The sequence below is a fragment of the Trichomycterus rosablanca genome, chromosome 9 (assembly GCF_030014385.1).
Source record: "Trichomycterus rosablanca isolate fTriRos1 chromosome 9, fTriRos1.hap1, whole genome shotgun sequence".
Taxonomy (NCBI): Eukaryota; Metazoa; Chordata; class Actinopteri; order Siluriformes; family Trichomycteridae; genus Trichomycterus; species Trichomycterus rosablanca.
The window spans coordinates 35970907-35988548 of NC_085996.1; the positions used below are offsets into that span (position 1 = coordinate 35970907).

Below are 17642 nucleotides of genomic sequence, written 5' to 3' on the forward strand. Positions count from 1 at the left end.
AGGTGAAGATCAGGACTGAAAACAGATGAGGGTGTAGAACTTGACAACCATTCATAAAGATCTGTTGCTTAAAGAAAAGTGGGGCCTCTAGTGGACACACCCAGGCTGTGTCCCGCACCGCGTCAAACAGGTTGTCAATAGCGCTCATAGATGAGTTATGACGACATGACGTCACGTTAAACCCGTTAAACACCCGGTTTGAGACGCGGTCATTAGTTAATGATGGAACACTGCTGGAATGTGTCGTGTTGTGGAGTTTGCTCCTGTGCGCGTCCACGGCTCCAGCCGGTGCTGTGCGCTATGTGAGGTAAGCGGATGAAGCGCGTCCCCGCGACCTCGGAGCATCTGATTGGAGAAGCTGCACCCTCAGGAATGTCATGAAACTATTTAAATAGCACTTTGTCCTCTCGGGCTACAGATCCGAGCTGCTAGAACCCGAGGAGACGCAGCAGACTGTATGCTGGACGAGATATTTACTGAGAATACCAGAAACTCCAATATTCGGATTTATCAGGAGTTTTGGATTGTATAAACTTTTTATAATAATAATAAATCAGGTAGGATTTAATGTTTTGCCATCTTGCTGACAGAGTTTATTAATATATTGACTTAACAAGATTATATACAATGTCTGATTCAGGGTTGTTTGTGTATTTGCAGATATTAGAGACTTTGCAATGAAGTTAACAGGAATATTTTTATTGGTGATGCTTTGGAGATGCCAGAGCGCACGAGTGGCAGGTGAGTGATCAGAGACGCCCAACACAGTTTGTTTTGCCAACTTGCTCTGACTTTGTGTTAATGCAATATATTATATGCCTACTGATTAGAGTTTATTTACAATTTTAATAAACAGGTTTAAAGGAACCGAGTAGATAGAACTAGAACTAGAGACTTGGGGTCTCAAACCCCAACATGCTTTGGGAATAAAAGACTATTGACTGATTTGCTTCAGCATTTTAGTGAAACAAAAAATCTGACATCCTTCATCTAAATATTGTCTTGTTTTAAAGTTTTACTACACATACTGATGTACCTCAGTGGATACAACATATATTTCATGTTTCAAGGTCCAGAAGGTTCATGTATTTTCCTGACAGGGTATTTCACAGCCGACTCTAAGGCACAAAGTTAATTACAATTATTACAAGTTTAATCACATTACTAGTGTAGAAATGAATTTTCTAATTTTTAATCTTTCTGGATATGTTTGGTTGGTGCTGAATTTTCAGTTCTTTTTTCACCCTTTGGTTAGAACAGTGAGTGCTTAGTTGGAAAACCTAGAAGGATATTTTGGATGTTTTTATTATTATTATTATTATTATTTACTGTTCAGTTGATGCTGTTCTGACAATGTAACTACTCTTCCTAAAGCCTCTATAAACTAGGGTCACTGTGTTTCATGATTTTTTTTTCCACAACACTCAAACTAAGGATGAATCTCTCTTTTATTTTTGCCACAATATTGTGAAAGAATTAATGGTCTAAATCACTGGGACCATAATTGTTTGCTTTAATGAATAAAGGCCAATATCTACAGACTAAAATTTTCTTATTCTAACTTTACACCAAAACAAGTTTTTGTCTGTTAAATCATCTTCAAAATTTGCTTTGGGTTTGAAGTGGTTCACCTAGGGAAACACTGGGCACAGCACAGGAATACACTATGGTCAGGGCATTAGTCCATCACAGAGCAACACACACTTGTTCCTACTTATAAAGGCATGAATCAAAAGTAGCCAATCAATATACAGGCATGTTTTTAAGGATGGGAAGAAAGAAGAGTATCTATAGGCTCTCCCAAGTAAAATTGGGAAGAACATCAAAAACTATGATTTTGCACCCTTCTTGTATGTTAATCGAACAATGCAGCAGGTGGACTATCCATTTTACACACCAAGGTAGCATCTTACCTGCATTATAAGCTATAATTTGTTTAATTTTGACCAAACCAATTACTAATAAAGGTCAATTTCTGTTTTCTAAATGTATTTTTATATTTTTAGTGCTTGAAAGTTGAGTAGATTGACTTAATAAGGTTGATAAGTAAGTTAAGGTACTGCTCTTCAATAAAAGCTTCATGATGACTTAATGACACAAACTATATACAGTGTATCACAAAAGTGAGTACACCCCTCACATTTCTGCAAATATTTCATTATATCTTTTCATGGGACAACACTATAGACATGAAACTTGGATATAACTTAGAGTAGTCAGTGTACAACTTGTATAGCAGTGTAGATTTACTGTCTTCTGAAAATAACTCAACACACAGCCATTAATGTCTAAATAGCTGGCAACATAAGTGAGTACACCCCACAGTGAACATGTCCAAATTGTGCCCAAAGTGTCAATATTTTGTGTGACCACCATTATTATCCAGCACTGCCTTAACCCTCCTGGGCATGGAATTCACCAGAGCTGCACAGGTTGCTACTGGAATCCTCTTCCACTCCTCCATGATGACATCACGGAGCTGGTGGATGTTAGACACCTTGAACTCCTCCACCTTCAACTTGAGGATGCGCCACAGGTGCTCAATTGGGTTTAGTCCATCACCTTTACCTTCAGCTTCCTCAGCAAGGCAGTTGTCATCTTGGAGGTTGTGTTTGGGGTCGTTATCCTGTTGGAAAACTGCCATGAGGCCCAGTTTTCGAAGGGAGGGGATCATGCTCTGTTTCAGAATGTCACAGTACATGTTGGAATTCATGTTTCCGTCAATGAACTGCAGCTCCCCAGTGCCAGCAACACTCATGCAGCCCAAGACCATGATGCTACCACCACCATGCTTGACTGTAGGCAAGATACAGTTGTCTTGGTACTTCTCACCAGGGCGCCGCCACACATGCTGGACACCATCTGAGCCAAACAAGTTTATCTTGGTCTCGTCAGACCACAGGGCATTCCAGTAATCCATGTTCTTGGACTGCTTGTCTTCAGCAAACTGTTTGCTGGCTTTCTTGTGCGTCAGCTTCCTTCTGGGATGACGACCATGCAGACCGAGTTGATGCAGTGTGCGGTGTATGGTCTGAGCACTGACAGGCTGACCTCCCACGTCTTCAACCTCTGCAGCAATGCTGGCAGCACTCATGTGTCTATTTTTTAAAGCCAACCTCTGGATATGACGCCGAACACGTGGACTCAACTTCTTTGGTCGACCCTGGCGAAGCCTGTTCCGAGTGGAACCTGTCCTGGAAAACCGCTGTATGACCTTGGCCACCATGCTGTAGCTCAGTTTCAGGGTGTTAGCAATCTTCTTATAGCCCAGGCCATCTTTGTGGAGAGCAACAATTCTATTTCTCACATCCTCAGAGAGTTCTTTGCCATGAGGTGCCATGTTGAATATCCAGTGGCCAGTATGAGAGAATTGTACCCAAAACACCAAATTTAACAGCCCTGCTCCCCATTTACACCTGGGACCTTGACACATGACACCAGGGAGGGACAACAACACATTTGGGCACAATTTGGACATGTTCACTGTGGGGTGTACTCACTTATGTTGCCAGCTATTTAGACATTAATGGCTGTGTGTTGAGTTATTTTCAGAAGACAGTAAATCTACACTGCTATACAAGTTGTACACTGACTACTCTAAGTTATATCCAAGTTTCATGTCTATAGTGTTGTCCCATGAAAAGATATAATGAAATATTTGCAGAAATGTGAGGGGTGTACTCACTTTTGTGATACACTGTATTAACATCTGTGTTGTGTGCAATACGAAAATGATTAAGTGACTTTCAACATGTATCAAAAAGTAGCAATGCTACCTCCACTTACTAAGAATTGTTGTTAAAGTGCTAAAGACTTCTTGTAGCAACGCTACCGCCCAACACTGACCCACCGACTTCTTTCCACACAGAAAGCAGAGATGACAACAGCGTCTTCGACTTGTTTGAGCTCGTCCAGGTGCCCAAGAAGAACCATGGGGTCACCCTGGTAAAGGGCGATGACCCTTACAGCCCCGCCTACAAGATCCTGAACCCAGAACTGATCCCTCCGGTGCCCGAGGGTGCATTCAGGGACCTGGTGGACTTGGTGCAGGCCGAGCGCGGCTTCCTCCTGCTGGTTAACTTTAAGCAGGCGAAGCGCACCAGAGGAGCCCTGTTCACGGTGGAGAAGCTTGACGGATCGGGTGCTTTGTTTGAAGTAGTCTCTAACGGAAAAGCCAACACGCTGGATATTGTGTTTACTACGGAAAACAAGCAGCAGGTGGTGTCTATAGAGGATGCAGACCTGGCTACAGGCCACTGGAAGAACATCACGCTGTTTGTGCAGGAGGATCGTGTGCACTTCTATGTCGGATGTGAGGAGGTGAACAGTGCCGAGCTGGATGCGTCTATTCAGAGCGTGCTCACTACAGAAACACCCAATATCGCCAAGCTGAGAATTGGCAAGGGGGCTGTTAATGAAAAGTTTATGGTGAGTGTTGGGTATTGTGCATGCACTAACAGTCATTTATCTTTGTTATTGAATAAACACCTAATATGTTTAATTAATTTAGCACTGTTGATTTAGAAACATGAGTCCTGCCTGTCTTTCCTTAACGACTCATTTTTCTTATTTGATTTTTCTTTAGGGTGTGCTCCAAAACGTGCGATTCGTTTTTGGGACCACATTGGATGCAATTTTGAGAAACAAAGGATGTCAAAACTGTAAGTTGGCTGCATTTACACATTTACTTTTTGGTGTCAGTGTTGCTCATTTGCACAGAAGGTGGTGTTTGTTTTATCCTCACCTCAGGATACCGTTTGCGTGGAATTTGACATGTTCTCACAAGATTCTTATAGTACTCAAGTTTCCTCTCACCTCACAGACACGTCAGTAGATAAACTGGTTGTTCTAAACTGTCCCCATGAGCAAATAGGAGTGTTTGAATAATAAGTTTCTAAACAGAGATTAGGTTCAGTGCAGGATTGCAATGAATTTAGGTTTTTCACCATCTACAGTTCATAATATGATGCAAAGATTTAGGGAGTCAGGAGAACTCTTGGTGCGTAAGGCAAAGGGTGGACGCTGCTGCTGAATGTGCATGACCATCAAGCCCTCTGGTGGTATTTTTTAAGAAACCGGTATGCTACCACAATGGACGTACACACATGGGCTCGGGAGTACTTCGGAAAATCATTGTCACTTAACACAGGCTACCTCTGCAACAAGAGATACAACCTAAAACTGTTATGCACAGAAATGCCATTGAGTTTTGTGGACATGAAGTCATCTGAGATGGACTGAAAGACTGGAAATGTGTTCTGTGATCAGACGTCCACGTTTCAGCTGTTTTTTTTGGGAAACATAAGCTGGATTCTGTGTGCCAAAGATGAGAAAAGTCATCCAGACTGTTACCAAGTGCAAAAATCACCATCTGTGATGGTATGGGGGTGATATCAGTGCCAATGACATGGGTGAACTGCATACATGTTAGAGTACCATTGATGTGGAGGCTTATATTGGCATTTTGGAGACACATGCTGTCAGGAATATGTAAATTTCAGCAACACAATGCCAGTCTTATTCTGTGTTACAACATACTTCATAGACAACAGAATGCATGTGCTTGACTGGCCTGCCTGCATTCCAGATTTGTCTCATATTGAACCATACTTGAACTCTTGAATTCTTGAACTCTTGAATTTGTCTCACATTGATTTGAACCAGACAACGCCGAGCACAGATGGTTCAAGTCTTCTATACAGCGAGAATAGACAAAAATTTCACTTGCAAAACTGCAACAACTAGTATCTTTAATTCCCAAAAAACTGTAAAAAAGTATAATTAAAGGTGATGTGTTCCAGCGGTAAACACGCCTCTGTCCCAGCTTTTTTGAGTGTGTTGCAGGCATCTCTAAATGTGTTTATATTTAACAAATAGAATCTAGTTTGTTATTGGAAACAAATTAATTTTTTTGTCCTTTTATCGGTTACATAAAGGCCTAAATGAATTACTTTATTTTTATTGGGTTAACTTTTTCTTATAGAGTTAACTCTATTCCAATGGGTATACTCTATTTATATGGAGTGAACTCTATTCTGATGGGTATACTCTATTTATATAGGTTTAACTCTATTCTAATGGGTTTACTCTATTTAAATGGGGTTATCTCTATTCTAATGGGTATACTCCATTTAAATGGGGTTAACTCTATTCCAGTGGGTTTACTCTATTTAAATGGGGTTAACTCTATTTAAATTGGTATATTCTATTTATATGGGGTTAACTCTATTCTAATGGGTTTACTCTATTTAAATGGGGTTAACTAAGGCCAGCTGTAGCCTAGTGGTTAAGGTACTGGACCAGTGATCAGAGGGTCACTGGTTCAAGCCCCACCACTGCCAGGTTGCTGCTGTTGGGCCCTTGAGCAAGGCCCTTAACCCTCAATTGCTCAGACTATATGCTGTAACTGTAATGTAAGTCGCTTTGGATAAAGGCGTCTGCTAAATGCTGAAAATGTAAATGTAAATGTTAACTCTATTCTAATGGGTATACTCTATATGGGGTTAACTCTATTCTAATGGGTATACTCTATTTAAATGGGGTTAACTCTATTCTAATGGGTATACACTATTTAAATAATGGGGGGAGGGCACATGGGGGGAGGCAAAACTCCTGTAAGCAAAATACTAAATTATTGTAAATGTCGACTAAAGTTCCCTTTTATCAGCCTCTATTTTACAAGCCTGCCTTTCAGATGAAAAATCTCTGAAGATACTTTAATGTGTTTATCATGTAAACTGTGTATTATTAGTTAAGTTCCTAAAAGCTTTCTGTTCTTCCACCACAGCCATTACTTCTGGAGTAATCACTCTGGATAATCCTATTAATGGATCCAGTCCAGCCATCAGGACCGATTACACCGGCCACAAATCCAAAGGTAAACAGCTTCTCTTTTTCTCAAGCCTCAGCAGATCATGCATGAGCTTGGAAATTGTCTTTCACCCCCCAGGCAATAACTGCACTTTTTTCCAACACAAAAGATCTGCAGATGATTTGTGGCTTTTCCTGTGAAGACCTGGCTAGCATGTTCAAGGAACTGAAGAGCCTCGGTGTGGTGGTGCGAGATCTCTCGGACAAACTACGCAAAGTGGTGAGGAGTGTTTTTTCTGCTCACTTTAAAGCGTGGCTTACTGAAGGCTGGTATACATTTAAATACACTTAATACACTGATTATGCATGTTGTTGCATAGACTTCCTATAAATATGAAATACGCAATATGGTCAAAAGTATTCAGACACCTGACCAGGAGTTTGTTGGACATCCCGTTTAAAGAATAAATGGAGTTCTTGTCTTTACAGAGCTTTGCTTAGTCCACAGGGGCACAATCATGCTGGAACTTTCCTAAACTGCTGCTGTAAAGTTGGAAGCACATAACTTCCTTTATATAAACACATGAATTTGAAAATTATAAGTGGTGTCCCGATACTTTTGTCAATATTGTGTATCATACACTGCATAAGGTAAAACTAAATATTCATATTAAGCATACTGAATGTGGCATCACTTGTTTCCTAGACAGATGAGAAAAATTTGCTGGGAGGAATCTTGGGAATCAAAGATGGCGTGTGTCTTCACAATGGCATTGTGCACAAAAACAAGGAAGACTGGACAGTGGATGATTGTACAGAATGTACCTGCCAGGTAAGCACAACTTTTAAAATTGTCCAAATTGCTCATGGTCTCCTGTATCCCCCTGTCTCTCTGCCAGTAACTGAGTTCAGAAACCTTGGGGTTGCGATAGACAGACTATAAGACAAATGCCTAAACAAAAAGTTATAACATTAACATCATTATATTACAGATAATCTACACTTATACACTGAGGTTCACTTATATGTTATTAGAGTCTAACAAGAACATGTTTACCAGCTTATACCCTAGTAATCCTGGTAAATATTTCTTTTTATATGTTCCCAGCTTTGAAGATCATTCAAACTATTGTAGATACTAGAATAATTAGACTGGCAACTATTCACCTCTTCAGGGTGTAACTATTGTGATTGTATAAAATTAGACCCGGTCACCCAATTAGTTTCAGTTACCCAATTAATAGTCAGACTGTAAGACATGTCCAAACCTAAGTTTAAACATTAACATCATTATATTACAGATCTACACCTTATGAGGTTCACTTATATGTTATTAGTCTAACAAGGGCATGTTTACCAGCTTATACCCTAGTAATACTGGTACATATTTCTTTTTATATGTTCCCAGCTTTGAAGATCATTAAAACTATGTAGATACTACAATAATTAGAGTGACAACTATTCACCTCTTCAGGGTGTAACTATTGTCGTTATATAAAATTAGACCCGGTTACCCAATTCGTTTTACAGGTGAAGAGATGAACTCATCTCACTTATTTCATGGACACCTTCCAAACTGGCCTCTAGTGCAATTAGCCAGGCAACTGAATGATGCAAATCTCTGGAGAACATTTTATTTTAGCAGCTTTTTAGCAAAATGTGAACGATAAAAGTGTAAAAGGAAACTGCTCAGGGAGGTTTATAGGCAGTTTCTCAAAACACTGTGTTAAACACAGTGTCATAAATCATAGCTGTATAGTATCCTGTGTGAATACACTTGTATATATTGTTTATTTTAGAGCTATAAAGTGATTGTTAAATGTGTGAATCAAAACCACAGAAAGTTCAGTAACTGTAAAGTATGAACAGCTAAGAGCTTTTCTATTGTTTAATTGAATACAACCCAAAATAAATGGAAGTAAATGGATCCAACCACAAATAGGTCATAAAAAGCTTCATCAGTTTTTGGGGCATGCTCAGATATGCAAAACCTGGGGGGGGCTGGGAGTAACACAGGAAGGGAAGAAGGGTTCATATGTGTAGGCGACCTCTTAAATTTTTGCCAACAACAGTTGCAAGTGTCATGTGACCTACCTCTGTAGAAACATATAAAAAATATCAAATATGTTTAGCCAGTAGGGCTAGATTTCAGCCAAAAGAAGCCTGCTCCCCTAATTTTTTTTTAAATATTTTATGCATTTTCTCCCAATTTAGCGTAGTTAGTTTGTCTTCCGCTGCTGATTCCCGATTTTTTGCAGTTAAGGAGGATATATTGCTGTTCACGCCTCCTCCAACCCACGCGCAGCCCATAATGGAACCCTTTTCCACCCATGCATTCTGCACACGCGCCTCTATCCACCAGTCAGGGTCAACATTTAAAGACCCCACCCACATATTCTGGTCATATCCCGCTGTGCCACCTGGGCGCCTTCTGCTCCCCTAATTTAACCCGGCTCAACTTTTGCCCATTTGCCACAGGACTTTTGATAGTGTGTTTGATAGATTTTTTAATATTTCTCCATGGTACTGAAATTGATATTTAAAAAGGACTGTTTGTTTGCAGAACTCAGCGACTGTGTGTCGTAAAATTTCCTGCCCCCTGCTGCCCTGCGCCAATGCAACTGTTCCTGATGGTGAATGCTGTCCCCGCTGTGGAACCCGTAAGTACCTGTTAAAATAATTGGCATTTAGAGTTGCTTGTAATTTGCTGCTAGAAAGAAGGACAAAGTTGATTGGCTATAGGAATGATAAACGTATGGAAATCTAATATCTTGTCATTCCTATATTTTCCGTATTTTACTAGAAGGAATGGTCTAAACTAAAAGTTAAAATAAAAATCTTGAACTCAGCTGTTATAAATAGACAGTTTTAGTGTATCAAAAAATTATATCAGAGCTGCCTTTTGCTGCCTTTTCCTGGAAGGCCAACAATTTGGTTCATGCCAGGGTTCCCAGGAGCTGTTAGTTTCAAGAAGTCTGGGCTTAATCGAGTCCATTAGGGACCTCTATTAAAAGCTTTTCTCCTCTTCGATGCTCTAGAAAGAAAGAATAGCTTGTGTATTGTCTCTTTTTTATAGCAAGTGACTATGCTGAGGATGGCTGGTCCCCGTGGTCTGAATGGACCCATTGTTCTGTGTCCTGTGGAAGGGGCATTCAGCAACGTGGCCGCTCCTGTGACCGCATCAATAACAACTGCGAGGGCACATCTGTGCAAACGAGAGACTGCTACCTCCAGGAGTGCGACAAGCGCTGTAAGTGGTGCATCACTGGTTTTTAATGGACTGTGTCATATAAAAGAACGTTATCTAACTTGTTTGTTCACTTTTTCTTCATTAGTTAAGCAAGATGGAAACTGGAGCCACTGGTCACCATGGTCATCTTGCTCAGTCACCTGTGGATCCGGCGTTATCACACGCATCCGTCTGTGTAACTCTCCTACCCCCCAGATGGGAGGGAAACAGTGCCAGGGAGAAGGCAGGCAGACTGAGAAATGTGAAACCTCACCATGTCCGAGTAAGTCTACTATTTAGATAGCTTGGTGTTGAGTAAGCTAAAGTAAGCTTGAAATCATCTAATACTGTTTTGTTTTGGGGTTTTTCTTAGTCAATGGTGGTTGGGGACCATGGTCACCTTGGGATGCCTGCTCAGCTTCCTGTGGTGGTGGCGTCCAAAATCGCAAACGTCTTTGCAATAATCCACCACCCAAATACAGAGGCAAGGACTGTGTGGGTGATGCCACGTCCACTCAGCTCTGTAACAAGCAGGACTGTCCAGTCGGTAAGTGACCATCATTCAGCAGATTAAATACAGACTAATTTTTAAAGATAAATTTAACAATAGATCAATTTTTTCCTCAGATGGATGTCTGTCCAGTCCCTGTTTCGCTGGTGCAAAATGTACAAGCTTTCCTGATGGGTCCTGGAAGTGTGGAAAATGTCCAGCCGGTTTCACTGGCAATGGAATTGACTGCCAGGACATTGATGAGGTAATGAAAACCTACGTAGCATCAAACCTAAAGGCTGTTTTTGTAAAACATGTCGAATTGGCAAGCTCGAATCTCAGCTCTGCTACTGGCAGACCAGGTTATGGACAATGATTTGCTCGTCCGAAGGGTAGGAATCTCTGCTGGCTGATTGATGGTGCCTGCACAATGAGACAAGGGATAGTGGAGATGTGTGCATGACTCTCCATGCACCATACTGATCTCTGTATGAGCTCTATATGTGTGTTGGTGTGGCCCTCCTTGGTCAGGAGTAGAGGTCAGCAGCACTAGAGAAGCAAAATGCGATTGGATAATTGGATATGACCACATTGGGAGAAAATTTGGTAATAAATGCAGTTAAAAACATCACTGATTAGTAACCTTATCTTCACAGTGCAAGGAGGTTCCTGATGCTTGCTTTGAATTCAATGGAGTTCATAGATGTGAAAACACCAAACCCGGGTACAACTGCCTGCCATGTCCTCCACGCTTCTCTGGTCCACAGCCGTATGGTCATGGAGTGGAGGACGCAGCTGCAAAGAAACAGGTACAGCAATTTGCTTTTTTAATTGGTTATTAAGTGTCAAAGCATGTTGGCATCGAGCAGCCGTTTGACCTTTCCTCTGTGTCTCTCTGTAGGTGTGCACACCCCGCAATCCCTGCCTGGACGGAAGCCATGACTGCAACAAGAACGCCCGGTGCAACTACCTGGGCCATTTCTCAGATCCCATGTTCCGCTGCGAGTGCAAGCCTGGTTATGCTGGGAATGGACACATCTGTGGAGAGGACACTGACCTGGATGGCTGGCCTAATGCTGACCTTGTATGTGTGGAGAACGCCACTTATCACTGCAAAAAGGTTGGATAGGAGGACATCTTGATCATTTTACACAAAAAATTTAATATTATTATAATTATTATAATTGCTGACTAGTTTTATATTTAAACAACTATAGGACAACTGCCCGAACCTTCCAAACTCAGGTCAGGAGGACTACGACAAGGATGGAATTGGTGATGCTTGTGATGACGATGATGACAACGATGGCATTACGGATGAGAGGGTACATTTGCATTTAAGCCCTAAAGTTACTAAATGTGACAGAGTGCATGGGTGGAAAAGGGTTCCGTTAAGGGCTGCGTGCGGGTCGGAGGAGGTGTGAGCGGCAATATACTCTCCTGAACTGCAAAAAAATCAAGGATTCCCCAGCAGCGGAAGACAAATTAACTACACTAAAGTGGGAGAAAATGCATAAAATATATATTTTAAAACATTCTTAATACATTGAGTTAAAAAAGTGCGGAAACTTTTTGTAGAACCCTGGTATATAACATCTTTACTTCTGTGTGCATGGAAGTCTGCGAGTATATCGAGCTCTGAGCTTTGCACTTAGTGGTCACCCCACAGGAAAACCTCAAATTTAAATAATGAAGCATTCCAACATTAAACTTCGTCTTGGTTCAGTAAAGAAAAGCTTTTACGAGCCTGCCTGCCTGTGAAGATCTCCACACGCACAGCTAAATTACAAGCCTCGTTTCTAAAATTATTAACCTCATATTGCAATGCTTTTTTAAGAGCGTCCACGGCTTTACTATTTTACTCACTGCTCCCTGGTTTTTAAACAGGACAACTGCCAGTTCGTCTACAATCCCAGACAGTATGACTATGACCGGGATGAGGTTGGAGACCGCTGCGACAACTGCCCATACAACAGCAACCCCGACCAGGCCGACACGGACAACAACGGCGAGGGAGACGCTTGTGCCGTGGACATCGATGGTGATGGTAGGGAGGCTGATTTGCTTGCTTATTTATAATTAACAATTCATATTGATATAGTTAGTTTATTATTAGGATTTTAATGTTTTACACTTTGGTTACATTCATGACGGGAAACAGTAATTACTCATTACACAAGATTCATCAGTTCACAAGGTTATATGGAACACAGTCATGGACAGTTTAGTATCTCCAATTCACCTCACTTGCACGTCTTTGGACTGTGGGAGGAAACCTGAGCACCCGGAGGAAACCCACGCAGACACGGGGAGAACATGCAAACTCCACACAGAAAGGACCCAGACCGCCCCACCTGGGAATCGAACCCAGGACCTTCTTGCTGTGAGGCGACAGTGCTACCCACTTAGCCACCGTGCCCCCCAATATTGATATAGTATATAATGCAGGTATTTTATTGTTTACCTTTCTCAGGTATACTGAATGAGAGAGACAACTGTCCTTATCTATACAATGTTGATCAAAAGGATACGGATCTAGACGGGGTTGGTGACCAGTGTGATAACTGCCCCCTGGAGCATAATCCTGACCAGGTACGCATCAGAGACAAAGAAGTAAAAATAGAAAAACTGGAAGAAAGAGACTCATGCAGGTGTATACTCTGTATATACTCAGTAATCCACGTATAACCTTTTGTTGTTCGTCTCAAACCTCCTGCCTTTGTCGTGTGAAAAGCCCAATAGTCAGCTTCAGAATAGCAAGGTGACGGGTTTTCATCACGCTATATAAGGGTGGAGTAAACCCTCTTTACCTTAAGGGTACATAATACAATAACGCAAAGGGAGGCTTTTCAAGGGCAATCACAATCGCTCAACGGATCCTAAGGGAATAAGGGGAGGGGGTGGCTATTAGTGAGGAATGGATTTGCTGGTGGGTTCCTGCATGCCCTGCCGGCACTAAATCCCCACGGATCACACCTGTGCCATGGTTAACTGAGGAGGAGGAATGTACGCCTGTGAAACAGTACTGTTAATGAGAAAATGGGTGAAACTGACCCACCCTCCTTCACCCCCCGTCACGCCAGAGGAAAAGAGATGTAAGTGTAGTGTGCCAAGCTGCAGGGACTGGAGAGCCACGGGCTCAGTAGCATATGGGTTGCGGCTTATCAGATGAAAGTAGCATCGGAGTTAGACAAAACAAATCTGAAGTTAAAAGCATCCAGGGATGTTGAGGCCTAAATACAGCCTGTGTTTACACTCTTATTGGATTTAATCCAACAGCTCGACTCGGACTCCGACCGTGTGGGTGATAAGTGCGACAGCAATCAGGACATCGATGAAGACGGTCATCAAAACAACCTGGACAACTGCCCATATATTCCCAATGCTAACCAGGCTGATCATGACAAGGATGGCAAAGGAGACGCTTGCGATTACGACGATGACAACGATGGCATCCCTGATGATAAAGACAACTGCAGATTGGCTTTCAATCCGGATCAGCTGGACTCTGATGGTTAGTCACATTTATTGTCATGTTTACTGCCAATGTTTGTCATTTTTCAATAATAAATTGATGTATTTTATCTGTTCATCTAGGTGATGGGCGTGGCGATGTCTGTAAGGATGACTTTGACCAGGACAATGTTCCAGACATCTATGATGTTTGCCCAGAGAATTTTGACATCAGTGAGACAGACTTCCGCAAATTCCAAATGGTACCTTTGGACCCCAAGGGTACTTCTCAAATCGATCCCAACTGGGTAGTCCGTCACCAGGGCAAAGAGCTGGTTCAGACAGTCAACTGCGACCCTGGCATTGCTGTTGGTATGAATGACCCTTAATGTTTTTACAGAAACTTGCTAGAACTGATCAGAACATCATATTAATCAACATTTCTGCTTCTTAAGGTTTTGACGAGTTTAACGCGGTGGACTTCAGTGGAACCTTCTTTATCAACACAGAGCGAGACGATGACTATGCTGGATTTGTGTTCGGTTACCAGTCCAGCTCCCGCTTTTATGTGGTGATGTGGAAGCAGATTACTCAGACCTACTGGTCAAGCCAGCCCACCAAAGCACAAGGCTACTCTGGGCTGTCCATCAAAGTGGTCAATTCCACCACAGGACCGGGTGAACACTTAAGAAATGCCCTCTGGCACACCGGAGACACTCCAGGACAGGTAATGCAAAGGAAGTCAGTATGTGTCTGTTTTGAATAGATTTTCTCCAGGATTTTATTCAACTTTTTTTGCTTATTCTTTCGATAGGTGCGCACCCTGTGGCACGACCCAAAAAATGTTGGCTGGAAGGACTTTACTGCATACAGATGGCACCTGACTCACAGACCAAGAACAGGACACATAAGGTATTGTTTAGAGCAGGGGTGCACGACATACAGTTACATAAAATCAGGTACTTACAAGAAACATCTTGGTCAATGGAAGATATTGCAGTGTATTTTTGACACCAACTGATTAATGTGGTGGTCGCAAGTCTTTTAGTGCTATAATCTTTTGCTTTCCTCACCTCGAAGATCGCCGAGTTTTGGGTGTTTTGTTTTGTAATGCCTCCGTATATTATATTCCTTTGCTACTGCCATGCATTCCAAGCACACCAGACATGAGAAAACGCCATTTCCCGTTTCATAAAAAAATACTTGTATGTCCATTCAGGGTTAAATTTTCTATGTTCGAGATCCACTTTTCTTTTTTTACTCATACTTGGTTTGGACAAAGACATGGTACCGCTGTATTTACCTAATTTAGCAGTCACTTTTCAGTCGTAATTTCAGTCACAATTTCATGGAATTACCTGGTGAATTTAAAGTGACAGCATCATTTATTGAAAAATGTATCAGCACTTCATTTGGCGGGCCAGATTGAGAGTTTTGCCGGGCCAGGGCCGTATGTTGTGCACTCCTGGTTTAGAGGATCCAAATGATCCACTGTAAATAATGTTTACATTTCAAGTGTTCTTAAATGTACCAGTGTAGTTCTGTGCTAACATACGTTTTCTTTTTTTTTCCTTTCACAATTTAGAGTCGTTATGTATGAGGGAAAGAAGATCATGGCAGATTCTGGAAGAATCTATGACAAAACCTATGCGGGAGGTCGACTAGGTTTATTCGTCTTCTCGCAAGAGATGGTATACTTCTCAGACCTCAAATATGAATGCAGAGGTACGATCTGTTCTATTTATTGTTATTCTCTCTAAAATATAGACACTCATTTGCTTATTCCTAATACACCCTTTTTATTTTACAGATGCATAATTGCACAGGGAGAAGGTTCTTAAGAGAAGGCACCTTTCTGTATAAGTAAGAATATATTCCACACAAAGTCCAGGGACAGATTTTCCACCGCATTTTTTTCTATGGTGGGCCAGCATACGGTCAGTTTTAAGATAACTAAAGCTGGTGTGGACAGAGTCTAGTTAACTGGATAATCAAGACCCCTCCACCAAGAGCAGGTAGAGCAGAATAGTGCCCCGTCATTTTGATTGATTAAAAAACGATTTCTGTATTAGATCTGTTATCCTTCAATCAATCATTGACTTTCTTCTACCTGAATGAATTTAAAAACAAAGGACCAAATATAAGACTTAAATGGTCTGAATTTTGAATGTTTTTTTTTTTTTCAAAACATACTGAAAATGGCATTTACAGAATTAAAACAGGGTAATGAGACTTTATTATGCTGAAGTAACTGATTGTAGGGCTACCAAATGTATACAGTGTTGTATCACTGTCAGTTCTGAACAATATATAACAGAATACAAATATCTATATTGAGACACGGATATTAAGTTGGGCTTAAGTGCTTATTAGTGCATACATTTACTTTCAAACATGCCATGTTAACCAGATAAACACTTCAGGTAGTGAGCATGACCTTTAAGATGAAATGGATTGCTAGTAAAGCAACAGACCAAGTTATTAACAATAATAAACATTAAATTATAACAAAGGAAATGAAACTTTAATCTTTTTTTTTTTTTTCTTAGCTAAAATCTTAGACAATTTGTAAATCAAAGTCTCCACTTCTTTACAAAAGCACTTGCAAATACCCGGTTGGAACTGGGATTATTGGACCATGAATTCTGTGTGAATTCTACCTTATTTACTGGTTGATTACCAGGCAGCGGACATGGTTGTTTATGGGGGTGCTCTAAATTTATAATTAAAAAGTCAAAGTAACTTATTTATCAATCTACTATAGAATAATATATACAAGCTAGATCACATTTACAGTGTCTAAATCTTTAGCATAAAGCACAGTGTCACTAATCATGACTATTACCAGGGTTTTGCCCAACACACCAGCATGCCCAGTCCAGCCAGTTTCACAGATCTATTAGACGAGTTCTTCAGAACAGTCTGTTCGGCCTGTGTGCCTTTAAAGAGATGAAGCACAACTTTATCTCCATACAGATATTACCTCAGCACTGGTGTATCATTTGGTTAAAAAGAAAACTGAGTAATATTTTTATATGGTAAATAAACCACATCGGTCAGTTATTGCTACTGTAGCACAATCATTTTTAATCCTAGAGCTTCCAATGTCCAGTAGGTTTTTAAGAATAAATTATTGTACTGTTTGTCGTCTGTAAGACCATGTTTCATATGAGGATGAATGTATGAGCATGCGCGCGTACGTATGAGTGTGTTTGTGTAGATAAATGCTATTTAAATAATTTATCAGGAGATGCAGCCTCAGGAGGCGTTTCCATCTGTATAAATGGTTTGCACACTGACATGAGGATGTTCAGTTCTTTATTGTTTTTATGGGGGTTTTTTTGCATTTTATTTTTGTAAAATTAGCAATGCTTGTCTGTAAACGTTTTACATAGTTGTAAAATGCAAATGCTATTTTTTATCCATTGCAATTATTTTGGTACATACTTAAGAACAATAAACAAGTGTTAAACAACATAAAGTCTGTATTCATTCACATCGACCATCAGACCTCTGCAAGACAGAGATGTTCACAAGTCACAAAATACAAGTCCGAGTCAAGTCACGAGTCTTTAGGCTAGAGTCCGAGTCAAGTCACGAGTCTTTAGGCTAGAGTCCGAGTCAAGTCACGAGTCTTTAGGCTAGAGTCCGAGTCGAGTC

The 17642-nt window shown here is 40.9% G+C and overlaps 1 protein-coding gene across 1 annotated transcript; it reads left to right on the forward strand.

Moving 5' to 3' along the window:
• Positions 1-486: 486 nt before the first annotated feature.
• Positions 487-17417, forward strand: thbs1b (thrombospondin 1b). The gene is made up of 23 exons (XM_063001429.1): positions 487-557; positions 661-741; positions 3869-4428; positions 4586-4661; positions 6788-6877; positions 6981-7090; positions 7517-7642; positions 9374-9470; positions 9887-10060; positions 10146-10322; positions 10413-10586; positions 10667-10794; positions 11186-11338; positions 11431-11649; positions 11747-11854; positions 12417-12576; positions 13003-13121; positions 13809-14043; positions 14127-14354; positions 14438-14709; positions 14797-14894; positions 15568-15707; positions 15793-17417. Exons 2-23 carry the CDS (start codon positions 678-680, stop codon positions 15798-15800), a joined length of 3516 nt encoding a protein of 1171 aa, XP_062857499.1. The 5' UTR covers positions 487-557; positions 661-677; the 3' UTR covers positions 15801-17417.
• Positions 17418-17642: the final 225 nt, after the last annotated feature.

Bases quoted from the DNA above. Each gene is read 5' to 3' on its own strand.
- thbs1b (XM_063001429.1), top strand. From the start codon at position 678: ATGAAGTTAACAGGAATATTTTTATTGGTGATGCTTTGGAGATGCCAG. The intron at 4,662-6,787 runs GTAAGTTGGCTG...CTTCCACCACAG, and splicing joins AAACAAAGGATGTCAAAACT to CCATTACTTCTGGAGTAATC. The intron at 13,122-13,808 runs GTACGCATCAGA...TTAATCCAACAG, and splicing joins TGGAGCATAATCCTGACCAG to CTCGACTCGGACTCCGACCG.